The 26818-nt window shown below is 37.5% G+C and overlaps 1 protein-coding gene across 1 annotated transcript in view; it reads right to left on the minus strand.

Moving 5' to 3' along the window:
- PKHD1 (PKHD1 ciliary IPT domain containing fibrocystin/polyductin) overlaps nt 1–26818 on the minus strand; it is a 485172-nt gene that overhangs the window by 18553 nt on the left and 439801 nt on the right. Inside the window, exons 62-64 of the mRNA XM_024248417.3 lie at nt 15406–15541; nt 14350–14437; nt 5132–5239 (exon numbers count right to left, since the gene is read on the minus strand). Of these exons, the coding sequence (XP_024104185.3) occupies nt 5132–5239; nt 14350–14437; nt 15406–15541 (332 nt within the window). The remainder of the gene's footprint in view (nt 1–5131; nt 5240–14349; nt 14438–15405; nt 15542–26818) is intronic.

Genomic DNA, 26818 nt, shown 5'->3' on the forward strand with positions numbered 1-26818 from the left:
GAGAACAGATTTTTGGGGTGTTGAAATGGCCCTTATCCTGACTGTGGGGATGGTTAGATGGATCTATACATGTATTTGAAGTAATAAAACCACATATAAAAATGTCAATTTTATAGTACATTCATTTTAAAAATAAATTGTTTGAAAACTTGCCTTTAATTTGGGGGGTGATGAATATATTCATTATTCTAATAATGAGGATGCTTTCATGGGAGTAGGCATTCATCAAAATGTATCAAATGGTATGCTTTAAATATGTTTATCATGTGTCAATCATATCTCAATACAAACAGGTTTATTTAAAAAAAAAAAAAAAAAACCTTGTTTATGAACAGTTACAGCCAGCATTTTTAAAGCAGCTCATTCAAAACAAACAAGCAAACTTCAAACTTCTGCTTTCATCCACATAACTAAGGCAAAAAGAGTTTTTATTTTATGTACTCAAGGAAACACCATGTTTTTCTTTGCTGTGCTTTCACTGGGCTGAACCTGACAATTTTACTGGCAGTCACGGTCAGATCTTCAATCTCTTGACTTCCGGCTGACTTGGTCCCAAAGCTACTATAACAAAATCTCCTCTGTATACATCATGTATCTGAGCCATATTTGGCTTGTTTGTTATCAATTAATTGCTTTTTATGGGCATCTGAATAAGCTCAATCAGGCCCAGAGATGGGGGAATAGATTTTACTTGGGATTTACAGAAGTAAAAACTAAATTCTTTATACTTTTATCCATTTTTCAATGATTGCTCAGTAATTGTTTACTGGGTCAAGTTGATAAGTTACCAGTTCCCATTCTTAAGATATTTACAAGCTAGTAAATGAAATAAGATACACATAACAAACATTTGTTAAACAAATTAGGATGTGACACATGCCACTAGAATAATGCAAATCAATTGCTTTGGATGTTTATTTTTCATTGATATGATTAGGGAAAGCATCCTGGAGGAGGAAGTATCTGAGGGGACTTTGAAGGCTGTGCAAATACATGAACAAAGACAGACAGGAGAAAATAGCTATTGATACTTGGGAGACTTATGCAGGAAAATACTGGAACTTAATGCTAGAAGAATTTGAGACAAATCTGGATGGGCATTAAATATCAGGCAAAAGGCCCTTGAGAACATTCTGAAGGCATGAAGTATCACAGAAGAAAAGATTCTTTTTTATTTTTATTTTGTTAATAGAGACAGGGTCTAGCTCTATCACCCAAACTTGAGTACAATGAGTGGCACAATTATAGCTCACTGTAGCCCTGAACACCTGGGCTCATATGATCCTCCTGCTTCAGCCTGCCAGGTGGTTGGGACTACAACCATGTGCCACCATGCCTGGCTAATTTTTTGTTAATTTATTGTAGAGATGGGGTATTGCTATGTTGTCCAGGCTAGTCTTGAACTCCTGGTCTCAAGTGATCCTTCAGCCTCAGCCTCCCAGAGTGCCAGAATTACAGGCATGAGCCACCCCGCCCAGCCTAGGGGGAGAGTCTAAACTGAAAAGTGACATGAGCCACATAAAATATAGTCAGTCAGTTTTTGTATAGAACACAAAAATGACAGAGAAGCTAAAGTCAGGGTGACCAGGCGAAATTAAATCCAAGGGTGGAGACCACTGGCTCTCAATTATTTTAGCAGCAGAAGATTTTTTAAAACTGCAGTCTTAAAAATAATCTCAATATATTCACTTATTCATAAACAAATATTTATTTGTGGCTATGATGCACCAGGCTTTTCTACACCCTTGGGATATAATGTCAAACTAAGCAGAATCTTTGTCCCTTTGGAACTTTGGTCTCAATGGAGGACCCAGCACACAGACAGTAGACAAACAAATAAATACGTAGATACTATAAAGCCAGGGAGTGATAAGTGCATAAAGAAAACTAAGTGAGTTTATAATACAGAATGGCTGGAGGTGTGGGGAGGATTGGGGATGGTATAGACTGAGTGATCCAAAAGAGGCCTCTTTGAGGAGGAGATATTTGAGAAGAAATCTGAATGAGCTGAGTGAGCCACGTGACTTTCTGAAGGGAGAATATTCCAACCAAGGAATTGGCAACCACAGGTAGAGTTTCTCTGGCTAAGTGTACGTGTGGTGAAGGTTGGGGGGTGTGTGGATTTGTGGGTGATACCTGGTTACATTAATCTCTTCTCAGCAGCAACCCCTGAGGGCCTCCCAAGAACCCCATGGCACCAAGAAATGGTCATAAAAGCCACAGCCTGCCTACCCATGGTAATGATAGTGAATGTGGAAAGGCTGGCTACGAAGTCAATACTACAAACTTACAGAAACCCTTATCTCTTGACAGTGTCTCAGGAAGTTTAGAAGTGATAAATGAGCTGGATTTGATAATATGTCAGACTTAAGAGGATTCCATAAATACTTGGGCAGATCTATTTTCTGTATTTCTGAAATAGGAAAAATAATTTGTTTTTCTCTCTAAGATATTGGAGAGATGAGGGAAAATAGTGGAAATGATTGCAAATTCTCTGCTTGATTCATGAATGAATGAAACAACAGACCAGGCACAGTGACTCATGCCTGTAATGCCAGCATGAGCCCAGGGGTTTAAGACCAGCCTGGGCAGCATAGTAAGATCCCATCTCTACCAAAAAATAAAATAAAATAAACTAACTGGGTGTGGTGGCACACACATCTGTAGTCCCAGTTACTTTGGAGGCTGAGGTAGGAGGATTGCTTGAGCCTGGGAGGTCGAGACTTCAGTGAGCCATGATTCAACCACTGCACTCCAGCCTGGGTGTTGGGTGACAGATTGAGACCCTCTCTAAAAATAACAACAACAACAACAAACACACACACACACACAACAACAACAACAGAACCAACAATAACATAAAACAATGCTTATCAGACCTATTATTTTGAAGCCTATTAGAAATAAGAAATTTCATTGATTGGTGAAAATGTGTGAATATATGCTGCTTTCCCAAACATTCTAGCACTTGAAATGGATATACTTGGAAACAAGGAGTTATTCTCTGGACGTGTACCATTACTCAGCGCGTCTGGACGTGTACCATTACTCAGCGTGATGTCAACAAGGGGTCAAAGAAGCGCAGATCTGTAATATTTTTCCTTTCTTTTTATCCTCCATCTATTCTCTCCAAATTTAAACTTTTATAAATCTTATTCTGAAAGAGTCTCACCTAATAGACTTGATCTTGAAAATTATGAAGAATAATTTAGTGAAAAACACTAAGGGAAAACTTTCCAGATGATTCTTCAGTTAGTTCTTTTTACAGGCTGTAAGTAGAAACTACAATAAAGCAGTAGTATACTAAGTGTGAACACCAAGGCCAGTTCAAAATCACAGGAGTTACCAAGAAGTTTCTGTCTACAATACATTTCGCATTTTGTTTTACAACCTATTCCTTAAAATAAACTTGATAACGTATTTGGTTAGTCTTAATTAATTACTGAGGTAATTAAAGGACAAAGGCCTTTTAAATGTCACACAAATCTGGAACAAAATATGCATTCCTGCCTGTCTTACCCTTTAAAACATATCCATTCAAAAACTCAAGCTTACGGCACAGTCCCTGGGAATTGGGAATCCTACAGTCAAGGACACTGCACGTTTGATATTAACCTGTACTTATATTAGGACACTTTGACACATAAAGTGTGTGTAAATTGCTCTTTTAACAAGTATTTAAGCAATCATCCTCTGAAGTATAAATGTGACTCTCATGAAAACATATAATGAGCACTTGTCAACAGGTTATTTATCTCATTAAGGAAAAAACCAGGAAGAACACAAAACTGGTTTAAATAGCATTTAAGAGATAATGATCACATAGCCAGGGAGCAATAATATTATCTGATCTCAGAAGATAGTCTTTTTGTTAAAAAAAAAAAAAAATCCAGGCTGGGCATGGTGACTGATGCCTGTAATCCCAGCACTTAGGGAGGCCAAGGCAGGCAAATCACGAGGTCACGAATTCGAGACCAGCCTGGCCAACATGGTGAAACCTCATTTCTACTAAAAACACAAAAATTAGCCAGGCGTGGTGGCGCATGCCTGTAATCCCAGCGACTCAGGAGGCTGAGGCAGAAGAATTGCTTGAACCTGGGAGGTGAAGGTTGCAGTGAGCCAAGACTGTGCCACTGCACTCCAGCCTGGGTGACAGAGTGAGATTCCATCTCAAAAAAAAAAAAAAAAAAAAAAAAAAATCCAAAACTTGGAATTAAAGGAAAAATGATTACGATTACAGATCTTATCAGTGTCATACCGGAACATTTTCAAAAGGCCCGTTGAAAGTTTATTAAGTTCTCTCAAACATACATTTGTTTCACTTACTATTTATTATTTATTTATTAGGACCCAGACATGTTTATTTGTAGAAGATTGACATGCTGAAACAATTTTTATACAGTTAAGGATGCAAATGATATCTGTAAACATTGGACTATCAAAATTTTGCTTTTATTGCCCTGTGTCCATTGCAAACTTATTTCAACATTTCTTCCCTGGCTATATGATCACTGTCTCCCAAATGCTATTTTAATTAGTTTTCTTATCTTCTGATTTCCTCATTAGTGAGTTAAATAACATGTTGACAAATGATCATTATATATTTTAATGAGAGTCACATTTAATATGCTGGAGGGCATTTTTTTACATGTTTTGTCAAAAAGAACTGGATCAAATATGCAATTTACACACCCCTTATTCTGAAGTGCCAGGACGTTGATGGGTACTGTCCCCATTTGGCAGGGGGTTAAGGAGGACAGGACCCAAAGTTAGAATTTCAACATCCCATGACTCTCTTTCTTATAAATTAACATTCTCCTATTAATATCTAACCAAATGTCATGTAAGCAAGTAAAGGAAAAAAACAAGTAGAACACTGAAAGTAAACTTCAATGTTGAGAAGGAAATGTACATTTGGTTTCTTGCTCACCAGGAGTAACCTGAGGTTTCCATTTCTACATGTGCTCTTTCTTCTCAAGCTTAATGATACAGTCAAGTGAATTTATTTTCTAAACTACGAAGACTTCTTATTCATGATAGTAGCTATTTCCATTGTAAGGGAGAAAGGATTATCTTCTCAAAAAAAAAAAAAACAAAAAACAGAGAATAAAAGCACACTGTATAAAATTACCTGGAGGAGAAGTGACAGTAAAAATAAAGTGCCAGTTTGACCCAGAGATCAAGACTGCCAAGTTGTAGAAGCTAACATAACCATCTTGAGTTTCTGCCTGGGTGCACCCTACAAAAAAGCACAAAACAAAAATTAGCTGTTTATTATCTAATCTCGAACAAAGTCTTCATGTCTTCTGTGAAGGCAGACATTTGGACAATAAAGGACAATTTTTTAAACTCAAAGAGGTTACCTAATCCATCAGGTTCTTCTTAGTCAAGACTTAGAACCAAATGATCCAAGACAGAATAATAACAGTTAACATATATTGAAAGCTCCACTATGCCAGACACTGTTCTTTATATACACGATTGCCTACAAACTACACAACAACCCTATAAAATACGCTATTATCTATATTCTAGCAATTAGGAAATAGGATCATGAAAGACTAAATTATGTGGTACTGGGGTTACAGCCCAAATCTACCTGATTTCAAAGTTTGCATTCTTAACCACTACAATATATTGGCTATATTATTATTAAATGTATAATATATAAAGAAAGAAATTCTATTATCTTTCTAGGTGGTCAGTTTCTACAGTCTGTCTTTCTTCTATTCAAGTTATCTATAGTTTATGTGGTACCAGAGTTAGGCCAAGAGATCAGGACCATGGCAATCTATCAAATAATGACTGATAAAGCTACTCTGATTTAGCAGCTTGAATTGCCTGAGCCTTGGCTTCCCTAACTAAAATTAAAAAAAAAAAAAAAGGAAAAAAAAAACCTTGCATCTTCTAACAGTAGATCATCCACTTATAAAGTGAAAAAAGGCAGCTTAACTCAGTATCACATTCACAATACCATTAATCATCTTTTGACTCCACCATCTCTAAATTATTTTCCTAATTAACAGCTGCTAGACTTTACTCTGGAAATGTCAATATGATTGGCATGGTGGACAAAGGGTTATGAAAGTGGTCTGAAAGTTTACAAGTTGGTTTGAGATCTCTAAGGCTGAAACATGTCATAAAGATATAATATGCTTAGTGTTACATTTTTCATTTCAATTGCTTAATCTTTTTGTGAAAACATTGTCTTTCTTCATCAATTTTGCAGAGCTAACTAAAACTTCTTTTTTGAGAAAGATCTTTTGCTTCATCTCTTCTGAGTTCCAAAATAAATAAAATGCCCAGTAAAATGAAAATAAATAAGCCAAGACTCAAATAAATGATAGGCGCCCAAGATAAATGTAGTTTGTACTCTTTAAAACCTATATGCATCAAAATTATGGTCAATAAACTGTTGCAAACAATGAACTGCAGAGTACAGATGTTCAACATGAAATCATTTGCTGCAGTTTTTCCTTTGACAAACGTCCTTATTGTTCCCATCTTTGGAAGAATACAAAGCAGCATTTAATCGAAATGTGTCCGTAGAGCACAGTGAGTTGGCCTCATAGAACAGCCGCCAAATTGCCTAATGGAAAGTGCTTTAGTTCTGAATGGGTTTGCTTTTGCGTTAAATACCAGCTTGCCTTAGAGATCTCTACAAAGATTCCCATATATATCTATGATATTCTCAGATTTGAAGCATATGTGCCCAAAAGCTGAGGCAGTTGCTGCCAAGTACAGCACATTACTCCAGGGTTCATCATATCTTCAGAATAGCTATGATGACATATACAAATGCAATTGACAGGCTCCCTGATCAAGCTGGTAAAAACAGTATACTGGCTGGGGGACTTGGGATGGGGTGGGGTGCTGGGCTTGAGCAACTTTGGAATTGATTACACAACTACCAGGGAATGATACCTGAATGGGTTTCTGCAGGATAGATACTTTCTAAAATACCTTTGCAGCCCAAATTATCCCCACAGCTATCCCATTCACTCCTAGGTATGCATACTATCAAACTGTTATATCGTTAATGTTGAGATGTTATCTTTAAAAGTATTAAGGACTTTTTTGTGCAACTATGATCCATAAATGCCAAAGGATATTGAAGACCTGTAAATAATTGTCCTTGAGTATATAAATTCACTTTTTATGATAATACGTTGTAACTGCCTTTTCACCGAGAAGGGTCTACTAAAGAAAACAGAATATGAAGTTAAATTGCAGAACAAAAGATTTAGAGGAGATATATAGATATGGTTTTGTTGTTGTTATTTTGTTTTTCTCCAGGAAATACTTATAGTAAGTTAGATAATCCATCCCAAATGCTTTTGGTGCATTCTTTCTGAAGTGAAAAAGTAGTATTTCACGATGGCTTCAAGAGAAACTTTCAATCATATAAAATAGGGTATTTTGGTGACATGGGTGTGCTAAAAACAGAAAATTACATGTGATTTCTTCCCTACTTCATGACTCACTCACATAAAAAATGTGTGTATATAAGACACACTCAAACTAGTCCTCACACATTCCCATTGGATCTCTTAAAAAAAGATAATAGTGACAATACTGATCCAAATGAGCTAGTTGGCTTCAGTGTGGCTTGGTGTCCATAGAATAAAAGAGTAAATGGTATCTCATCTCACACCAGTTAGAATGGCAATCATTAAAAAGCCAGGAAACAACAGATGCTAGAGAGGATGTGGAGAAATAGTAATGCTTTTACACTGTTGGTGGGAGTGTAAATTAGTTCAACCATTGTGGAAGACAGTGTGGTGATTCCTCAAGGATCTAGAACCAGAAATACCATCTGACGCCACAATCCCATTACTATGTATATATCCAAAGGATTATAAATCATGCTACTATAAAGACACATGTACACGTATGTTTATTGCAGCACATTCACAATAGAAAGGACTTGGAATCAACACAAATGCCCATCAACGATAGACTGGATAAAGAAAATGTGGCACTTATACACTATGGAATACTATGCAGCCATAAAAAGAATTAATGTCCTTTGCAGAGACATGGATGAAGCTGGAAACCATCATTTTCAGCAAACTAGCACAGGAACAGAAAACCAAACAGCATGTTCTCACATGGGAGAAGTGGGAGTTCAACAATGAGAACATATGGGCACAGGGAGGGGAACATCACACACCAGGGCCTGTCAGGGAGTGGGGAGCAAGGGGAGGGATAGCATTAAGAGAAATACCTAATGTAGATGACGGGCTGATGGGTGCAGCAAACCACCATGGCACATACACACCTGTGTAACAAACCTGCATGTTCTGCACATGTATCCCAAAACTTAAAGTATAATAAAAAATAAATAAATGATAGATAGATAGATTAGATAGATAGATAGATAGATAGATAGATAGATAAAGAGTAAATGCCTCATTCACTTTGCATGGCCACAACATGATTCTAAGCTGGTCGGGCATGACATCCTTAAGGTTATTGAAAGAAAAATAATGAAATATGAGGTGCAATAAGTGTCAGGACAAAGTAAAATATAAAGTCTCAGTAAGGTATGATATAGGAGAAGGTATGGAGAATAGGTAAGGCATGCAGCATGAGTAAGGTACTAGGTATAAATAATGTGCAAAGTGTGGCAAGGTACAGAATACGAGTAAGTAAGATATGGACTATGGGTTAGAAATGAAGTGTGAGTAAGGGTCTGGAGAATGTGTAAAGTATGTGTACTCAGTAAGGTACAGATGATGGGTAAGGTATGGAGTGTGAATAAGGCAGGAGTATGTGTAAGTTATAGAATATGGGTAAGGCATAGCATATGAGTAAGGTACTGGGCATGGTAATATATGAAGTATGGCAAGGTATGGGATATAAGTAAGGGATGGGCCAGGCACGGTGGCTCACGTCTGTAATCCCAACACTTTGGGAGGCCAATACGGGCGGACCACCTGAGGTCAGGAGTTTGAGACCAGCTTGGCCAACATGGCAAAACCCCGTCTCTACTAAAAATAGAAAAATTAGCCAGGCATGGTGGTGGGCACCTGTAATCTCAGCTACTGAGTAGGCTAAGACAGGAGAATCGCTTGAACCCGGGAGGCGGAGGTTGCAGTGAGCTGAGATCACACCACTGCACTCCAGCCTGGGTAATAGAGCCAGACTCTCCCTCAAAATAAAAGTAAGGTATGGACTATACATAGGGTATGGAGTATAAGTAGGGTCCTAGGTATGGATAAGCATATTGAGGAGCAATGTAAGGAGCAATGTAAGGCATGAGTGTGGGTATGGTTTGGAGTATGGGTAAGGAATAGAATATGGGTAACGTATGGAGTAGACAATGGGGAGGTGAGTTCCAGTAGTCATGTGAGAGTATCTGTTGTAAATATTACTAGAACATGAAAAAAAGCTAAAAATTAATATTTTTATGCTGCTGTATTATTTTAAGATCAGAAGGTGAGTGACTGTTACGTATCCTAAGCACTTTCTATACCAAAACACCAACAGTAGCAAAATGGCACTGAAAAATGAACAGAATGACAGCATTGAAACAGGCAGTTCAAAATGCAATTCTGAATGTTTCATCTTCACAGTGGGCAACGTTGGATAAATTCACTTAATTTTCTTACTTTCTTAATGACATGCCTTGTGTCTACAAATTTGTACAAGGACCATTCCAGTCTGTCCTCATTCCTTGGGATTTTAAACCCAAGAAGTTTCTAACTGAACTGCCCACATAAAAAAAAAAAAAAAAAAAAAAATGACCAGGAGCAAGAATATGAGTTAGCCACACAGGTGTTAACTTCAACAAAGTGAACAAAAGATAGATTGTGTAAGTGGAAGGGAAAGTCTGGAGAGTCTATGGGGAGATTCTGACAAAATATGCAACATTACCTGGGCCTTTAAATTTGGATTGTATAAAGAGAACGTGGAGAGGGTACTGAGGAGAGCAAGACCTCGAAGTTTGGTAGAAAATTATTTTTGTGGAGGCTGAAAACATTTAGAGTCTTGTTTTGTTTTGCTTTTTGTTTGTTTCAATTATTTTACTTTATGTTAAATTCCGGGATATATGTACAGAACATGCAGGTTTGTTACATAGGTAAACGTGTGCCGTGGTGGTTTGCTGCACCTATCAACTCATCACCTAGGTATTAAGCCCCACATGCATTAGCTATTCATCCTGATGCTCTCCTTCCCCCTACCCCTCCCCACAATCCCTGTGTTGTTCCCTGTGTCCATGTGTTCTCACTGGAAAACATTTGGCATCTTAATAAGTAAGTAGATAGGGTAAAAAAATTACAGGTCAAAATAGTAAAAAGTCAAACTGAAAAGAGAGTGGGAAAATTCATTGTTCCAATAAAACAATAAGATGAAGCAAGCTTTAAAAAGTAAGCGTTTTGGAGCTGTGAAGCTTTAATCAGGAGATGTCAATCGCCTCCTTAAGAGAATTTTTAGAAGGGGATAATTTCATTTTCTGGAATCGATGAGGTGTAGCTTTGCCAGAAACAAAAGGTATAAGCTAAATTAAATGGTTACATTAAAAAAAAAACTGAGATCTGAGATTAATTCATTGAAAACAACATCAAATGATTATTCATTAACTTGGAGACTTTATTACAACAATTTTATATGTTTCTTAAGAGACAAATAACAAAAAATTAAGGAACAATGTCATCAGAAAAGGTAGGCAATGTGTACCATATGATAGGAACGGTTTTAGGCCAATAATAAATGCAATTAGAAGACGAGGCACATCTATGATTGACTTATGCCTATCCATTTGAACATTCTGTATATTTTATGGGAAACATCTGAATGAGCTTAGACTCATAGCCAGAGTAGAGCAAGAAATAACTGTAAAATCATGGCCTATTCTTGGAACTCAGTGATTTTGCAGGTAGGCTGATGTTTGAGCTGGCACATGAGTCATTTCCAAGCCTGAAAAAAACATTTTGGACAACACAAAACCAACAGAAATGCCTTACCTGATTCATGAGGTGCACAGGAAAGTGGATAAGATGACTTTGTTTTGTTTTGCTTTGTTTTGTTTTGAGATGGAGTCTCACTCTGTCACCAGGCTGGAATGCAGTGGGCGATCTTGTCTCACTGCAACTTCCACCACCCGGGTTCAAGCAATTATCCTGCCTCAGCCTCCTGAGTAGCTGGGACTACAGGCATATACCATCATACCCAGCTAATTTTCATATTTTTAGTACAGACAGGGTTTCACCATGTTGGCCAAGATGGTCTTGATCTCTTGACCTTGTGATCTGCCCACCTTAGCCTCTCAAAGTGCTGGGATTACACGCGTGAGCCACCGAGCCTGGCCAATAAACTGAATTTTTAAAGAGTGGTAAACACATCCTCAAATTTGCATAAGAATGGGGATATTTGGCCAATTATAAAAAGATACATACACACCATATCAATTTATAATTTTCAGTGATTTATTGGTATGAAACTTCCTTTCAATATGTTACTGGCAAATCTCAAAGGATGCTTCATTATCATTACGATACTAACTGCATTAAAAGCCAGTGCTTGAAATCACACTTCTAGAAAGAAGGATTTGCAAAAGTTAACAAGATTTCCTACTTATTCCCCTATAATAATATGCAAATATCATGATAATAATAGATAATTGTGCTTAAAACAACCGTTATTTTTTTAAAAAATTTTTACCAGTATTGATATATATCTCTTTGTATAGTATGCGTATTTTGAAAACATTATTTTCTTTTTTCTTTTTTTCTTGAGACAGTCTTGCTCTGTCACCCAGGCTAGAGGGCAGTGGCACCATCTTGGCTCACCGCAACCTCTGCCTCCCAGGTTCAAGTGATACTCGTGCCTCAGCTTCCCAAGTAGCTGGGATTACAGGCGCGTGCCCACCATGCCCGGCTAATTTTTGTATTTTTAGTAGAGACGGGGTTTCACCATGTTGGCCAGGCTGGTCTCAAATGACTGACCTCAAGTGATACAGCCGCCTTAGCCTCCCAAAGTGCTGGATTACAGGCACGAGCCACCGTTCCCAGCCTGAAAACACTATTTTCAAATCACATTTGAAATCACAAAGAATTTATAAATTATTTCTCATCTAAAATAGCAACACAATATTTAGTGCAGAGATTTGCTTGAGTCCTAGCTCTTGGTCAGAATTATTCAACAATTCTGAATTCAAGGAGTCAAGATAAACCCATTGTCTCTATTCTTTTATTGGGACCCTGTAAGGATTTTTGAAAACTGTCTGACATAGAAGTTGTGGGGAAGGGAGTGAATGCTTTCCTTTCTGAGGATATTTTGCATCTACCTCAAAAATCATTTTTAATCCATTTGAATTCTTGGGACACTTTTTAAATTTTCTCATTGAAACTAGTGGGAGTGATTAAAGAAATTTAACAGATTCACTTTTTCAGACTATTATAATCTCCAGCTCCCTATCCAAATATATGAGATGATTTTTAAATGTTCCACTGAACCCTTCTATTCTAGGTTATATCAGGTTGACATAAAATGAATTTCTCTTCACCTCAAGGTGAAGCCCAGAATTGGACTGTGATATTGTGCATGATTGGGACTCCCTCCGATGAGAAGGAAATACACAATCCTACCCATAAGCAGAGGAAGAATTTCAAGGTGCTGTGGTAATTGTGAGGCCCCTTGTGCAGAGAAGAAACCCCTATGCATGAAGAGTTTGAGGCTGTCAGGCAAGATCTGTGTGTTGGGAGACTAACTGCACACAATAGGGAGAAGGCTCCGGGTAGGAAGCATGATTAATAACTTATGGGTTATGTTGGAGGGAGGCAGGTAAGAAGAAAAAAACTCTTGTGACACCCAGAACACAAACTATATTAATTGTAAAACACAACCTCTTGCTCTTACTGCCTTAAAACTGAAATCAAAAGGGCCTGCGTCTTAATTTGGCCCAGCAGCCAGGTTGTACTTACCTTTTCGTGTTTCTCATCATAAAAGCTCTTGCTTTTTGCTCCCAATCCAGTCTTCCCCATTTCAGTAAATAACACCAATATCCACCCAATATAACAAGATCAAAACCTAAAAGTTGTCCTTAAGTCCTTGCTTTCTTTACTCCCAGTAGATTCTGCTGATTCAACTTCCAAAAGACATTCTGAATCAATCCAGTTGTGATCTCCACCATCTCCTGCCTGGCCTTTTGCAATCACTTTCCAACTGGCTCAGGAGGTTCACTCTTGCCATTCTCCAATCCACCCTCCACAGAGCAGAGTGGTCCTCTAAACATGTGAGTCAGACCTTGGAACTGGCCTGCTTAAAGCCCTCCAATGGCTCTGCATCTCACTGAGAATGCAGCCCAAACTCCCCACCATGGTCCCCAAAGTCCTCTGTTGACTGTCTGGCTCCAGCACCTCTCTCACTTTTCCTCTTCCCTTGATCTCCCTTAGTCATGAGGCTCCTTTGCCTTAATTCTGTTTCTCAAACATATTCTCCTTAACATATTTTCTGTGGATAACATATTGTACCGTTTTACAACATAAAAACACAATGATTGAACTATTTCATAATAAATTAATATGTGCCTCTTTGAGTAGGTTGTATTTCAATGGTTTTGTGTGTGAGAGGGTTAAACAGGAATTTAGAACTCAGAAACTATTTTTCCCATAAAAATCATGTTATACCTGCTTGCTTCTCTCTAGATCAGGCTCTAAAATGCACATTCTTGGGTCCTTCCGCAGAATATGTTGCCAAACTATCTTGGGCCTAGTAGAAATCTGCATTTTAAATAGATTTTCGTATAAACAAGCTTCAAGGAAAGTAAGTGGAGCTGGCAGTGGTGCTGGGATAGAACAGGAAGGCAAAAGAGGGTAGACGAAGATAAAAAGGAGAAAAACTAGCTGAGGGCTGCTGTGGGTCAGGTGCTTTTGCCTTTATCATCACATTTATTCTTCATACCACTGAGAGCAAGTCTTTCTATTTGCCCATAGAAATCATATTGTACTTGGTAAATTGCTCCCTGGCCCAGTCCATGATACTATACCAAACAAGGGTATGTCATTGGGGCACTGAGTGGACTGTAGAAAACCTAGGATTTGACACTCACCCAAAGATGCCATGCACTTTTCCTTACACTACCTTAAGGATATGGACATGTTGAAAATGTTGCTTTATTGTGAAAGGGAAGGGAGAGAAAAAGTGGGACTTTAGGTTTGCTGCCAGCCTTATCTTCTTTTTCACAGACACTGACACTGTAGATTAGGGATGAAGGAGTTTCCCTCCAAATTACTGAAGAAATTCTGTATTACCAGTTTTGCTATGAATTCCTAATGGGTGCAAACATTTTCTGTGCAGGTAAAGTGGTAACAGATATCTGAAATTTACAGATACTTTACCTACCTTTTAGCACTGAGTCTGATGCTCCTTCCAGGGAAGCTGAAATTGTCCATGGCTCTGAAGGAGGTCCCAGGGACTCCACTCTTCGATTCTAGAAATGGGAATAGGAGGAGGGAGGAAGAAAAAGTTGGATTCAGAAGAGAATTTTGTGAAGTTAGAAAAGATGGTTCAGATATATGCTTTTATAAAGCACAAATTCAGTAGAAATAAAGGAAAGAAAGTAATAAATAAATGTTGTTTTTCTCATGTTAAGAATACATCAGAATTAACTTATTGTAAGAAGAGTGAGGAAATTATTGGAAGACAAGTTGGGGCAGGACAGTGAGGAGAGGAAAGGAAAACTATGTTTATAGAAAAGAATGGTACTATGTGCTGAAGGTTCGTAAGAAAGGAAAAGTAAAGAGAAGAAAACAGGAGAGAGCTGGGTGAGTGCCTGACCACATCAAAGTTGACAGGTTTCCAAGTGTGGACCTCAGTGCCACAGATTTCTCTCTGCAAACATGCCAGGGGGTGCATTTATAAACAGGAGAAAGCCAGTTCAACAATCATGGTCACTATGAATTTTGTAAAATACTGAAAAGATAAAATAGAATCAGGACACAAAGCCTGAAATTAGAATTAAGCACAGAAACTTCTTGTTTTACTTAATCACATATAAGAGAGATTATTTTAAAAAACATAAAACTGTAATGTATCTATAATGTCATAAGTTCCTTCATTAGCATGTGAAAAACTTCTTCATATATAGATCTACTTCTTTATGAAGGCTAGATTTCAGAGAAGATGTGACAGACCTACTTCAAGAATTTGGTTGGGGAGGAAAAGTATCAGAATTTTATTTTTACCCTTCATCAAGTTCTGAATGTTCAGAGAAAATAGAAGGAAGGCAGGCTGTGAAGTGGAAGGAAAATGTGAAAGTAATGAGAAGCTCTAAGTGCAACAAATTGCACACAGTGGGCACTCTGTAAATGTGTATCAATGATGACACACTCTAAAAGACAGGCTGAATGCTACATGCTACTTAGCTCTAAAGACAGATTGTTACCTGTGAAAAGTTACCTGCCCATCCAAAAATACCAACTGTGGCTGCACTGGAAGCTCATTTCCCACTTCTCCATCTGAAGGCTGGACTAGGATGGAAAGTGCATAGGGCCGAATATATATCAAGTTCCCAGTTTTAAAACTGCTTGTATTTCTGGCAGATATAAAAACAAACAAAATACATCCTTAGGATTACACATATCCCTATGGAAGCAATTTTCCACAATCCATTATTACCAGTGAAAATATTTGCATTTTCCTGTGTTTCTAGAAAATAATACATTGTGTAGTGAACACGGCTTTATAGCAAAGGTTAATTATGTATGTATTTGATATGTTTTCTTAGCTATAATAAAAATGGACTGGGGGTAGGGAAAATCACAAATTATGAGTGTATATTTTTATCATCATTTATTAAAATCAGCCAAAAAATAAAAGCCTCAGTGAAAATTAGCCTCTGACTAATATAGATAATAATAATAAAAGCCTCAGACTAAAGTGAGAGGACATGGACACGTCCAATAGTAAGCTATTAAATCAGCTTTCCAAATAATGCCCTGATTTGTGGGTGTGTTCCAATTCTGTGATATAAATACTACCACCATAGCTAATTCTGAGATGACAAGATAATATCACTGAGCAGAGCTGGGAAGAGATGCCCACAGCAAACTCCAGTACACCACTGTTTTACACAGAATAGCTCATTTAGTCGTCACAACAAGCCATATTTATATTTTCCGAGTGTGCTTGTACTAAATGGATTCAATAACTATTAATAGCATTAATGAATTAATGTACTTCAGTTGCATGAAGCATCTGAGGAGAATAGTACTTAGAATTGACATTTACTGAGCACGTACTCTATACCAAGTTCCATGATAAAGTGTTCATGTATAAATTCATTGCATCTTTAAAATGACACTATGTGATAGGTACTCTTACTTATATATGAAGAAATTGAGGTCCAAAAAGGCTTAAATAACTTGCCAAAGGTCCTACAAATAGTAAGTGTTGACCAAGATCTACAGTGGTTAACCAATGACCTATATTGCTTCTTAGTTCCTTCGAACATATTAAGTGCTGACATGACTTAGCAACAAAACGAAACACACAGAAAATAGTCATATAATTCATGACAGTGTAAAACATATTTCACTCAGAGTTTTGGTATTTTTGATGACAGAGCCTGCTTCATTAAAATAAAATTATACACCTATTGTCCCATTAAGCCTATTGTGTATTACGTATCATAGGCATGCAACAGATGTTTGGCAACTAAATGGAGACATCTGGACATCACATATCATATATGGGACCCTGACATAGAGCATCCCTTGGTGAGTTATCCTCAATAGCCTAGGCCAGATCTCATGAGGCATTTATTTATTTATTTATTTTTAAAGTAGCCTACTTCGCTTTCTCCCATTAAATGTTTGTAAGTCAACTATTCTATTTCCTAACTACCTCCCCTTCCCCACGTGAGAAGGAAAGGATAAAGTATTTATTTAACATGGAGGCTGCATGTCAGGAAAAAGTGAAGATTTGTTCTGAAAGAGGAAATAGTGGAAGAGCAAATACAATGGATCACTAAATATGAAGTTTCCATAGGAAGCAATTTTCTTCTCCCCTGGGAATCCTAGGAAATGCGGGCAGAGTGCAAATATGTGGTCCTAAGAAGCTCTTTAGTCATCTACCAGCTAAGACTCTGGCTTTTTGGCTGGAATCACTCCCTGGGAATTCAGCACACACTAGCCCCATGATCATTTCTTAGTTTGTTTAGCCTGAGTGGCTAGGGCTCTTTTCCTTTTTTAAAGGGAACAATTTAAACCAGATTTTTTAAATCCATGCTATTAATTCTATCCTTCTGTGGGTTCCAGGTTATTAGAAAATGCTAATGTTGTTATCAGATCCTATTTCTCCCCTAACCTTTTCCTTAAATTCTTTCTGATAGGGGCTAGGATGCAGGCAAGCAGTCTGGGTTAAAGAGACTGAAAGACCCCATCAAAGATTCTCACATAAGTACATTGACGTCTTGAGACGAAGGGAGGGAAACCAACTGCCTGAACACCCGCTAAAAGGCCCATTCCTGACACACTTTAAAGTTTATTGTGAGCAAACATGTCTTGTTAAATGTAAATAGCATCTCACTGGAGGTCACAGACTTGCTGCTGCAGCATATCCCAAGGTAATACCACTTTAAGCTCCACATAAACTCTTAAGCAGTTTCTATCCTAAAACCTGACTGTAGGTGGTACAGTTTTTTACGATATGTTATAATAGTGCAATAAATCTGTTAGCTTAAAATCGAATCTCCGTGGCCTTTTAGAGAAATCATCATTAAATGCAGGGTCCTGTTAATGATGCCATCGAAGTGAAATTGTTTAATCTGCTAAGGGGGTGAAAGGTCACCAAATGAATTTTTTATAATACATCAACTTGACACGCAATAGGGAAAACTGTAATAGATAAAAGCAAAGGAAAAGGGCACTGTCTTCTTCTGATAGGTCAATAGCAGCCAAGAGAGTCACTCATCCACTTTCCTTTCATGATGGGGCTCCTTCTGCATTTAATATGGACACCCAATTAATACCTCAGCATCACAGACAACCTCATTTTAGGTGACTTATAGCAATTTCTCCCCCTTCCCTGAAATGAAAGTGATCACAATACATCATAGCATTGTGCGAATTAACGTTAATTGATTCAAGTTACCAAGCAATGATGGGCCACTTATATAATCTAGGCGTTATTGGGTGCTAGAAGGGATGGAGGGAAGATTAGATTCCAGTGTCCGTTGCTGTGACGACGGGAGTCACCTGATGCCTTGTTAGACAGTTGTAAGGTTCTATTGCTGGCCCCAGTGGGGTCGTCAGTAAACTGGAGTGATGTCCAAACATCATTACATGCTGCTCCAATATTAAAGCAAAGGGATTAGCAACTTATTGCAAGCAACCTGGATTTGTCATTGTGCTGTCGTTATCCAATTTCCAACTGCTAATGTGACTATAGCCTGCAGGCAGAAGGACCTACAGCCAAACTTTAAAAAATGGGGGAGAAAAGTTCCCTCCATTCATCCCAGTTTTTACCATTATTTAATAGCTTCCAATACCCAGTTAGGTATGTGAAAGATTTTTTTTCCTGCAATGCTTAAATGCAGGCTAAAGGAGAAAAGTCAAGAAAATACAGAAATTTCCCAATTAAGAGATCACTCCTATTCCTGTCATTATTCTTGCTTTTCGATTTCACCAGATATGAAATGTTTACCCTGTAGAAGACGGAATTATTTCTATTTGCATGGAAAACTCAGAAAGCAAGTAAGTTTTATTAGTGAAAACTTGCTCTCAACAAGACCTGCTGTGGTGGGGTGAGGTGAAGTTGGGGTGGAAATCAGAGATACTCTCTCTTCAACCTTCTTCTCAAAGCTACTAAGCCGAGTTCCTATAAAAAGCCTCATGTTTTGATTGAATGCTTCATGATGTCCTGAGCATTTTTTATCTCTCTTGTTTTAAATAGGCTAGATAAGGCCAAATATTCTATATGTGCCACAAGGGGACTTGAAATATAAAATGATTTTGGACAATTTTGTACCCTGAAAGAAAAAAGTAAATTCTTTAGTCAATTCTAAAGAATTCTAAAATATATATATTATGTTAATATATATAGGGAAAATACAAATATAATATCAACATATTTCTATATAGTTAACAAATATATGTTAACCCTTCTACTATGTACAAACATTGTTCAAGGCACTGTGAGATATGCAAAGATATAGAACACTGTGATCTCTTCCCCTCAAGAATAACCTTCTATATACTCTGCATGACAAGAATGACTTTTCTGGTTATCCTTCTGAGTTGATAGGTACAATTTTCTTACCTTTCATGGTCCTGATGCTCCCTGTTAAGCCTATCTAGGCTTCCTTAGCAAATAGCCAATTCCTAAGAGGGAAGAAATGTCTTATGATCTGATGGTTTTTTTCTGGCACTGTGGTCTAGTAGTTCCAAGCCTGGCATGTTGTAAGCACCCAGTACATGTTGCTACAGTAACACTTGCCATATCAGTACCCATTATGCATCCCCTCTGTTCTTAGGTCACTAACTGCCTCTGAAAAACTACCACTCATCTTTGCCTTCAACTTCACATTCTGGGGCACTCCTCAAGCACTGTGCTTACTTCTATTCTGTGATACTTCTGATTAAACTCTTGTGATTCCATGGAATTATTCATTTAAAAATGAGATTCCAGTAACCTTAGGTATAACTTGCAGTGGATCAGAAGTATATAAAGACACAGAATAAACACGGTACATCTTCCAACAATTCAGGGAACAAATACACCTCTTAGGAGTTGACTAGCTGTTAAGTAAGCCTAGATGGGTTTAACACAGCATAAGGACAATGAAAGATAAGTAAAATCAATTAGAAGCAAAAATCAGGGGACAAAAACCTAAGTATTTTAATTGGTAAATCATTTAAAACAATATTTTATAATAAATCTAGCATGAGTATTTTATCTAGGAGAATGAAAACTCTGCATTTTTAAAGACCATACACAAAATAATCAAATTTTCCTGTTTAGCCTGGGGAGCTGTAGCAGTCATAAATCTGTCCAGTAAAACAGAAATCACTCAAGGTCTTTCTAATGGAAGAGATTTAATTCAAGATATTGGTTACACAGGAGTTTTAGAATAGTAGAAAAGTAAAACAGGCTACATTTCACTGTATGTGATATATTGAATGATAATTTATTGTGATTTACAATGTGCTTAGGCACACTAGAGAATATAATCATAAGTTGAAACCTTGACCACCTAATAAATTTTATAAAGATTAAAATTTTATACTCATGTTAATGTTACGAAAAACTGGATTAATGGCAAAGCAGCTTCATAGATAATGATTTATTTGTAATAGATACGGAATGAGATTTAGTATAACATCTTCTCATTAAATAGTTCAATAAATGTTGTTTTCCACATCCATTAATTTTCAACTCTCTAGATTCTTATGGGGACCATATGATATTTTGAACATAATAGCTGTTCGGTTAACACTGGGAAATAAAAAACATTGACATGTAAGCTTTCAAGAGTCAATTATATTTACCTATGAGTTCACCATGTGTACAAATAATTCTTAAATTAATTGATTTTAAGTTAGTGTCATCTGATTTTGGAATTAGAACTTTTCTGGATGTGGATATGTCAACAGCAACAATAGATCACAATTAGCATCCTTTTCACAGAAAAATAGCAGAAAAAATACGAACTGCAGGACAAGAATTAAAGATTTAGTGGTCTGGCACCATTCAGTATAAAAAAAATAGTACCCAAGGGCATCACAGCAAAAACAGGATTGTGAAGTAAATGATAGATTTAATGATGACCATGAATTGTCATAACAAATGTGAACAGTCTACATTATTTCCCACTTAATAAGCCTGAGTATTATGCAATCTTTGTCTTTTTTTTAACATTTAAGAGTTGAAGACTTTTAAAAATGCTTGTTATTAACGGAACAATTTTTAATTGTACGGAAAACTGGCTTATGTAGAACATCTCACTTTCCCACAAAGCCACACATATGAAATAAGATTACAATAATTTTGCCATCGAACCAATTAAACAAAGTAGTGCATTTGTACTGTAGTGAAAAGAAGAAATGATGTAAAAACACTCTTTAATGGCAAAGTTGTGGGTTTTGTCATGGGGAAGAAAAGAGACAAGCTGGTAATATAGGAATCTCTTCTAGGATGAACATTCCGCCGGTCTGGAAAAGAACATACTTCCTTGCTGATAGAAAGATTCTACTCTTTCATGCTCCAAACAGCTGTCTTCTAGAAAGCAGGTGCACAGGCAAGACAGGGATACCCTCTCTCACCACTCCTATTCAACATAGTGTTGGAAGTGCTGGCCAGGGCAATTAGGCAGGAGAAGAAAATAAAGGGTAGTCAATTAGGAAAAAAGGAAGTCAAATTGTCCCTGTTTGCAGATGACATGATTGTATATCTAGAAAACCCCATTGTCTCAGCCCAAAATCTCCTTAAGCTGATAAGCAACTTCAGCAAAGTCTCAGGATACAAAATCAATGTACAAAAATCACAAGCATTCTTACACACCAACAACAGACCAACAGAGAGCCAAATCATGAGTGAACTCTCATTCACAATTGCTTCAAAGAGAATAAAATACCTAGGAATCCAACTTACAAGGGACGTGAAGGACCTCTTCAAGGAGAATTACAAACCACTGCTCAATGAAATAAAAGAGGATACAAACAAATGGAAGAACATTCCATGCTCATGGGTAGGAAGAATCAATATCGTGAAAATGGCCATACTGCCCAAGGTAATTTATAGATTCAATGCCATCCCCATCAAGCTACCAATGACTTTCTTCACAGAATTGGAAAAAACTACTTCAAAGTTCATACGGAACCAAAAAATAGCCCGCATCGCCAAGTCAATCCTAAGCCAAAAGAACAAAGCTGGAGGCATCACGCTACCTGACTTCAAACTATACTACAAGGCTACAGTAACTAAAACAGCATGGTACTGGTATCAAAACAGAGATATAGATCAATGGAACAGAACAGAGCCCTCAGAAATAACGCCGCATATCTACAACCATCTGATCTTTGACAAACCTGAGAAAAACAAGCAATGGGGAAAGGATTCCCTATTTAATCAATGGTGCTGGGAAAACTGGCTAGCCATATGGAGAAAGCTGAAACTGGATCCCTTCCTTACATCTTATACAAAAATTAATTCAAGATGGATTAAAGACTTAAACATTAGACCTAGAACCATAAAAACCCTAAAAGAAAACCTAGGTATTACCATTCAGGACATAGGCATCGGCAAGGACTTCATGTCTAAAACACCAAAAGCAATGGCAACAAAAGCCAAAATTGACAAATGGGATCTAATTAAACTAAAGAGCTTCTGCACAGCAAAAGAAACTACCATCAGAGTGAACAGGCAACCTACAAAATGGGAGAATATTTTTGCAACCTATTCATCCGAGAAAGGGCTAACATCCAGAATCTACAATGAACTCAAACAAATTTACAAGAAAAAAATAAACAACCCCATCAAAAAGTGGGCGAAGGACATGAACAGACACTTCTCAAAAGAAGACATTTATGCAGCCAAAAGACACATGAAAAAATGCTCACCATCACTGGCCATCAGAGAAATGCAAATCAAAACCACAGTGAGATACCATCTCACACCAGTTAGAATGGCAATCATTAAAAAGTCAGGAAATAACAGGTGCTGGAGAGGATGTGGAGAAAAAGGAACGCTTTTACACTGTTGGTGGGACTGTAAACTAGTTCAACCATTGTGGAAGTCAGTGTGGCGATTCCTCAGGGATCTAGAACTAGAAATACCATTTGACCCAGCCATCCCATTACTGGGTATATACCCAAAGGACTATAAATCATGCTGCTATAAAGACACATGCACACATAGGTTGATTGCGGCACTATTCACAATAGCAAAGACTTGGAACCAACCCAAATGTCCAACAATGATAGACTGGATTAAGAAAATGTGGCTCATATACACCATGGAATACTATGCAGCCATAAAATGGATGAGTTCATGTCCTTTGTAGGGACATGGATGAAATTGGAAATCATCATTCTCAGTAAACTACTGCAAGGACAAAAAACCAAACACCGCATGTTCTCACTCATAGGTGGGAACTGAACAATGAGAACACATGGACACAGGAAGGGGAACATCACACTCTGGGGACTGTTGTGGGGTAGGGGGAGAGGGGAGGGATAGCATTAGGAGATATACCTAATGCTAAATGATGAGTTAATGGGTGCAGCACACCAGCATGACACATGTATACATATGCAACTAACCCTCACATTGTGCACATGTACCCCAAAACTTAAAGTACAATAATAATAAAATTTAAAAACAAAGAATGGGGGTGGTAACCTCCAGACACACATACACAAAAAAAAAAAAAAAAAAAAAAATAGAAAGCAGGTGCCCAGGATACATAAAGAGGAGAAGATGCAGAAAAGAAAATGTTAAAGGTGACTGAATGCCAAAAGACTTGTATAATTTATTGGCTTTCCTGGTTTTCTTCTCTATTCCAAAGCAACCTCATAGGGTGCTCCTTAAGCAGAATAGGGGGACTTAAAAAGCTACTAATATGATAAGTATATACACATTGCACACACCCAGACACACACTCCCACAGTGTCATGCTCACACTCATGGTAACTGTTTTCATAGCCCAAAATTCATGGCAATGTCACAAACAAAGAGCTTTATGTGATATGGCATATTACTTTCTGTGGCTGTATAACAAATTACCACAGTCAGTGGCTTACAGTAACACAAATGTGTTATCTCCAGGGAGTGGGCCAGGAGTCCAGACAGGCTTGGCTGGGTTTACTGAAGAGTTCACTTCCAAACAGATTGTTGGAAGAATGCATTTCCTATGACTACAGAACTGAGGTCCCTGCAAAACCACAATGAGATACTATCTCATGCCAGTCAGAAAGGCAATTATTAAAAAGTCAGGAAACAACAGATGCTGGTGAGCCTGTGGAGAAATAGGAACGCTTTTACACTGTTGGTGGGAGTGTAAATTAGTTCAACCATTGTGGAAGACAGTGTGGCAATTCCTCAAGAATCTAGAACAAGAAATACCATTTGACTCAGCAATCCCACTACTGGGGATATACCCAAAGGATTATAAATCATTCTACTATAAAGACACACGCACACATACGTTTATTGCAGCACTATTCACAATAGCAAAGACTTGGAACCAACCCAAATGCCCATCAATGATAGACTGGATAAAGAAAATGTGGCACATATATACCATGGAATACTATGCAGTCATAAAAAAGAATCAGTTCATGTCCTTTGCAGGGACATGGACAAAGCTGGAAACCATCATTCTCAGCAAACTAACACAGGAACAGAAAACCAAACACCGCATGTTCTCACTCATAAGTGGGAGTTGAATAATGACAATACATGGCCACAGTGAGGGGAACATCACACACCTGGGCCTGTTGAGGGGTGGGGAGCAAGGGAAGGGAGAGCATTGAGACAAATACCTAACGCATGTGGGGCTGAAAACGTAGATGGTGGGTTGATAGGTGCAGCAAACCACCATGCCACATGCAAGAAGACAACAAATGACAACAGAGGTCAACAAAGTTTTGGAAGTTGGAAAACATGGTGATGGAAACTTAGCTAAGCAGAGGATGCTTGAATCCAGATGCCTCTAGAGGAGAAGAAAGACCAGAAGAGGCGAGTTCACTGTGTATTATTTACTTTAAAAGTAGATGGCTACTCCGTTTCTTCCCACAAAACAGAGTTGGTAGCTTGTAGCTTTTCTTTCTTTTTTTTTTTTTTTTTTTGAGACAGTATCTGACTCTGTCACCCACGCTGGTGTGTAGTGGCACAATCTCAGCTCATTGCAACCTCCCTCTCCCAGGCTAAAACAATCCTCCCACCTCAGCCTTCCAAGTAGCTGGGACTACAGGCATGCACCATCACATCCCGCTAATTGTTGTGTTTTTGTACAGATGGGGTTTCACCATGTTGCCCAGGCCGGTCTCAAACTCCTGGGCTCAAGCTATCCACCTACCTCCACCTCCCAAAGTGCTGAGATTACAGGTGTGAGCCATCACACCTGGCCCAAAGTTGGTAGCTTTTGAAAGTAGCTAGTACTCTCTTAGAAAAATGTGTCCAATATGGCCTGAATTTGTTGAAATGCATTAAATTAACAAGAGCAAACCACTGGAGAACATCCTTGGTACTTTTCCATGAAAGAACTGCATTCTTAGACTCATTTCTGCTGGCTTAAGGTCAGTTCATTGGCTCGTCAATAGCTCTCCAGTGAGTTCAATGGAAGACCCAACTGACTGTGATCAACGCTGAAAGAAACAAGGCTGGCTCTGGAGACTGTGTCAGGCTTTAGGGTTTTGTTTTGTTTTGGTTTGGTTTTTTACCATACTATGCAACACTGAGAAACATGAGAAACCTTGCTAATTCTCATTGAATGCCATAGGATATGGCATTTCTCATTCGGGAGAGATTTGTTCAGATATACTTAAGAAGCAGCCCTTCCTTATCTTCAGAAGATTTACTCTTTGCCTTATGTCTAGAAAGTGTCTTTTAAAATACTAAAGAAAAAGAGAGAGCTAGGGGGATAGAACACATTCCAACACAAAATCAATGCTATATTATACACTTTCAACTGTTTCTTATTAGATCAGAAATAACTGAGTCAAAAGTAAAAAAACATGATGGCTATGACAAATGCTGAGTGATAAATAAAAGTGATCTTTTCTCTGAAGCTGTTTCACTTCCTCATGATAGAATGGCATGCCCCACATATATGTGTGTATATACCTAAACTTGTGCTGGATCCACTCTCTGCTGGTTTTCCTCTGATGTACCTCTATTGCTTCTACTCATTGACTTTTCTCTGTTTCTAGTTAAACGCAAAATATTAACTGAGTCTTCTTTTATATATAATATAAAATCAGTCATTTTGGAATTATGACCTATTAGAAAGCTCAGAACTGTAAAATCTAAATAAAATTAAGCAATAAACTGACTTTCTCGCTAGACAAAAATTATTCATGTATGTATACTTATACTTACAAGAACTCAGTGGGATCTAAATAAAATTGGGCTAAAGAAAAGATATTTAAATGTAAGCTAAGATGCATCAGCATCATTTCTTTAAGCATTCTAATTCTCATACCACCATACATAATATTATAATGTACTAACATAGTGAAGGGTTGGTAGTTGACAAAAATATCCAAAACTGAATAAATTTTGAATAATAATAAGCTATGAGTACCTTTTAATTTTAAGTTAACAATTCCCAAAAGCCTTAAATCAACCAGATCCATAAAAATTTGCTTGCATTTTTTCTCATCTTCTCTATACATCAATGTATAGCAGGAAAGAGGAATATCTATCTCTATTATAAACACAAAAATACTAGCTAAACTTTCACTTGGATATGTTGCTCTGTGTACAAAAAGACAATCAATGTATTAGCTGAATATTTCTCCAAGTGTGAGGACGTGGTTTTCTTTTTAGTTTTGCTTTTTACTTAAGTTCTACCGAATTCCACATCCATTGGAGATGGTTGTATAGAAGTAATCACTACCCATTAAATACTAATAGCTTATTAGCACTATCACAAATAAAATGATACAGTAGTAGCAACAGAATAACATCTATTTCACTTTACCAACCTTAGAACCTAGCCCATTGCTTAAATTCATTAAGTAAATAAACAAACGATCAAATGAACTAAAGTTGCTTCAAAAAAAATCTCTTCCTACATGCTTTTCACCTTAGGAATCAAAATATAATATTTTCTACCACCTTGGAAATAGAATAATCATGAAAAACATGA

The sequence above is a fragment of the Pongo abelii genome, chromosome 5 (genome assembly GCF_028885655.2).
Source record: "Pongo abelii isolate AG06213 chromosome 5, NHGRI_mPonAbe1-v2.0_pri, whole genome shotgun sequence".
Classification (NCBI taxonomy): Eukaryota; Metazoa; Chordata; class Mammalia; order Primates; family Hominidae; genus Pongo; species Pongo abelii.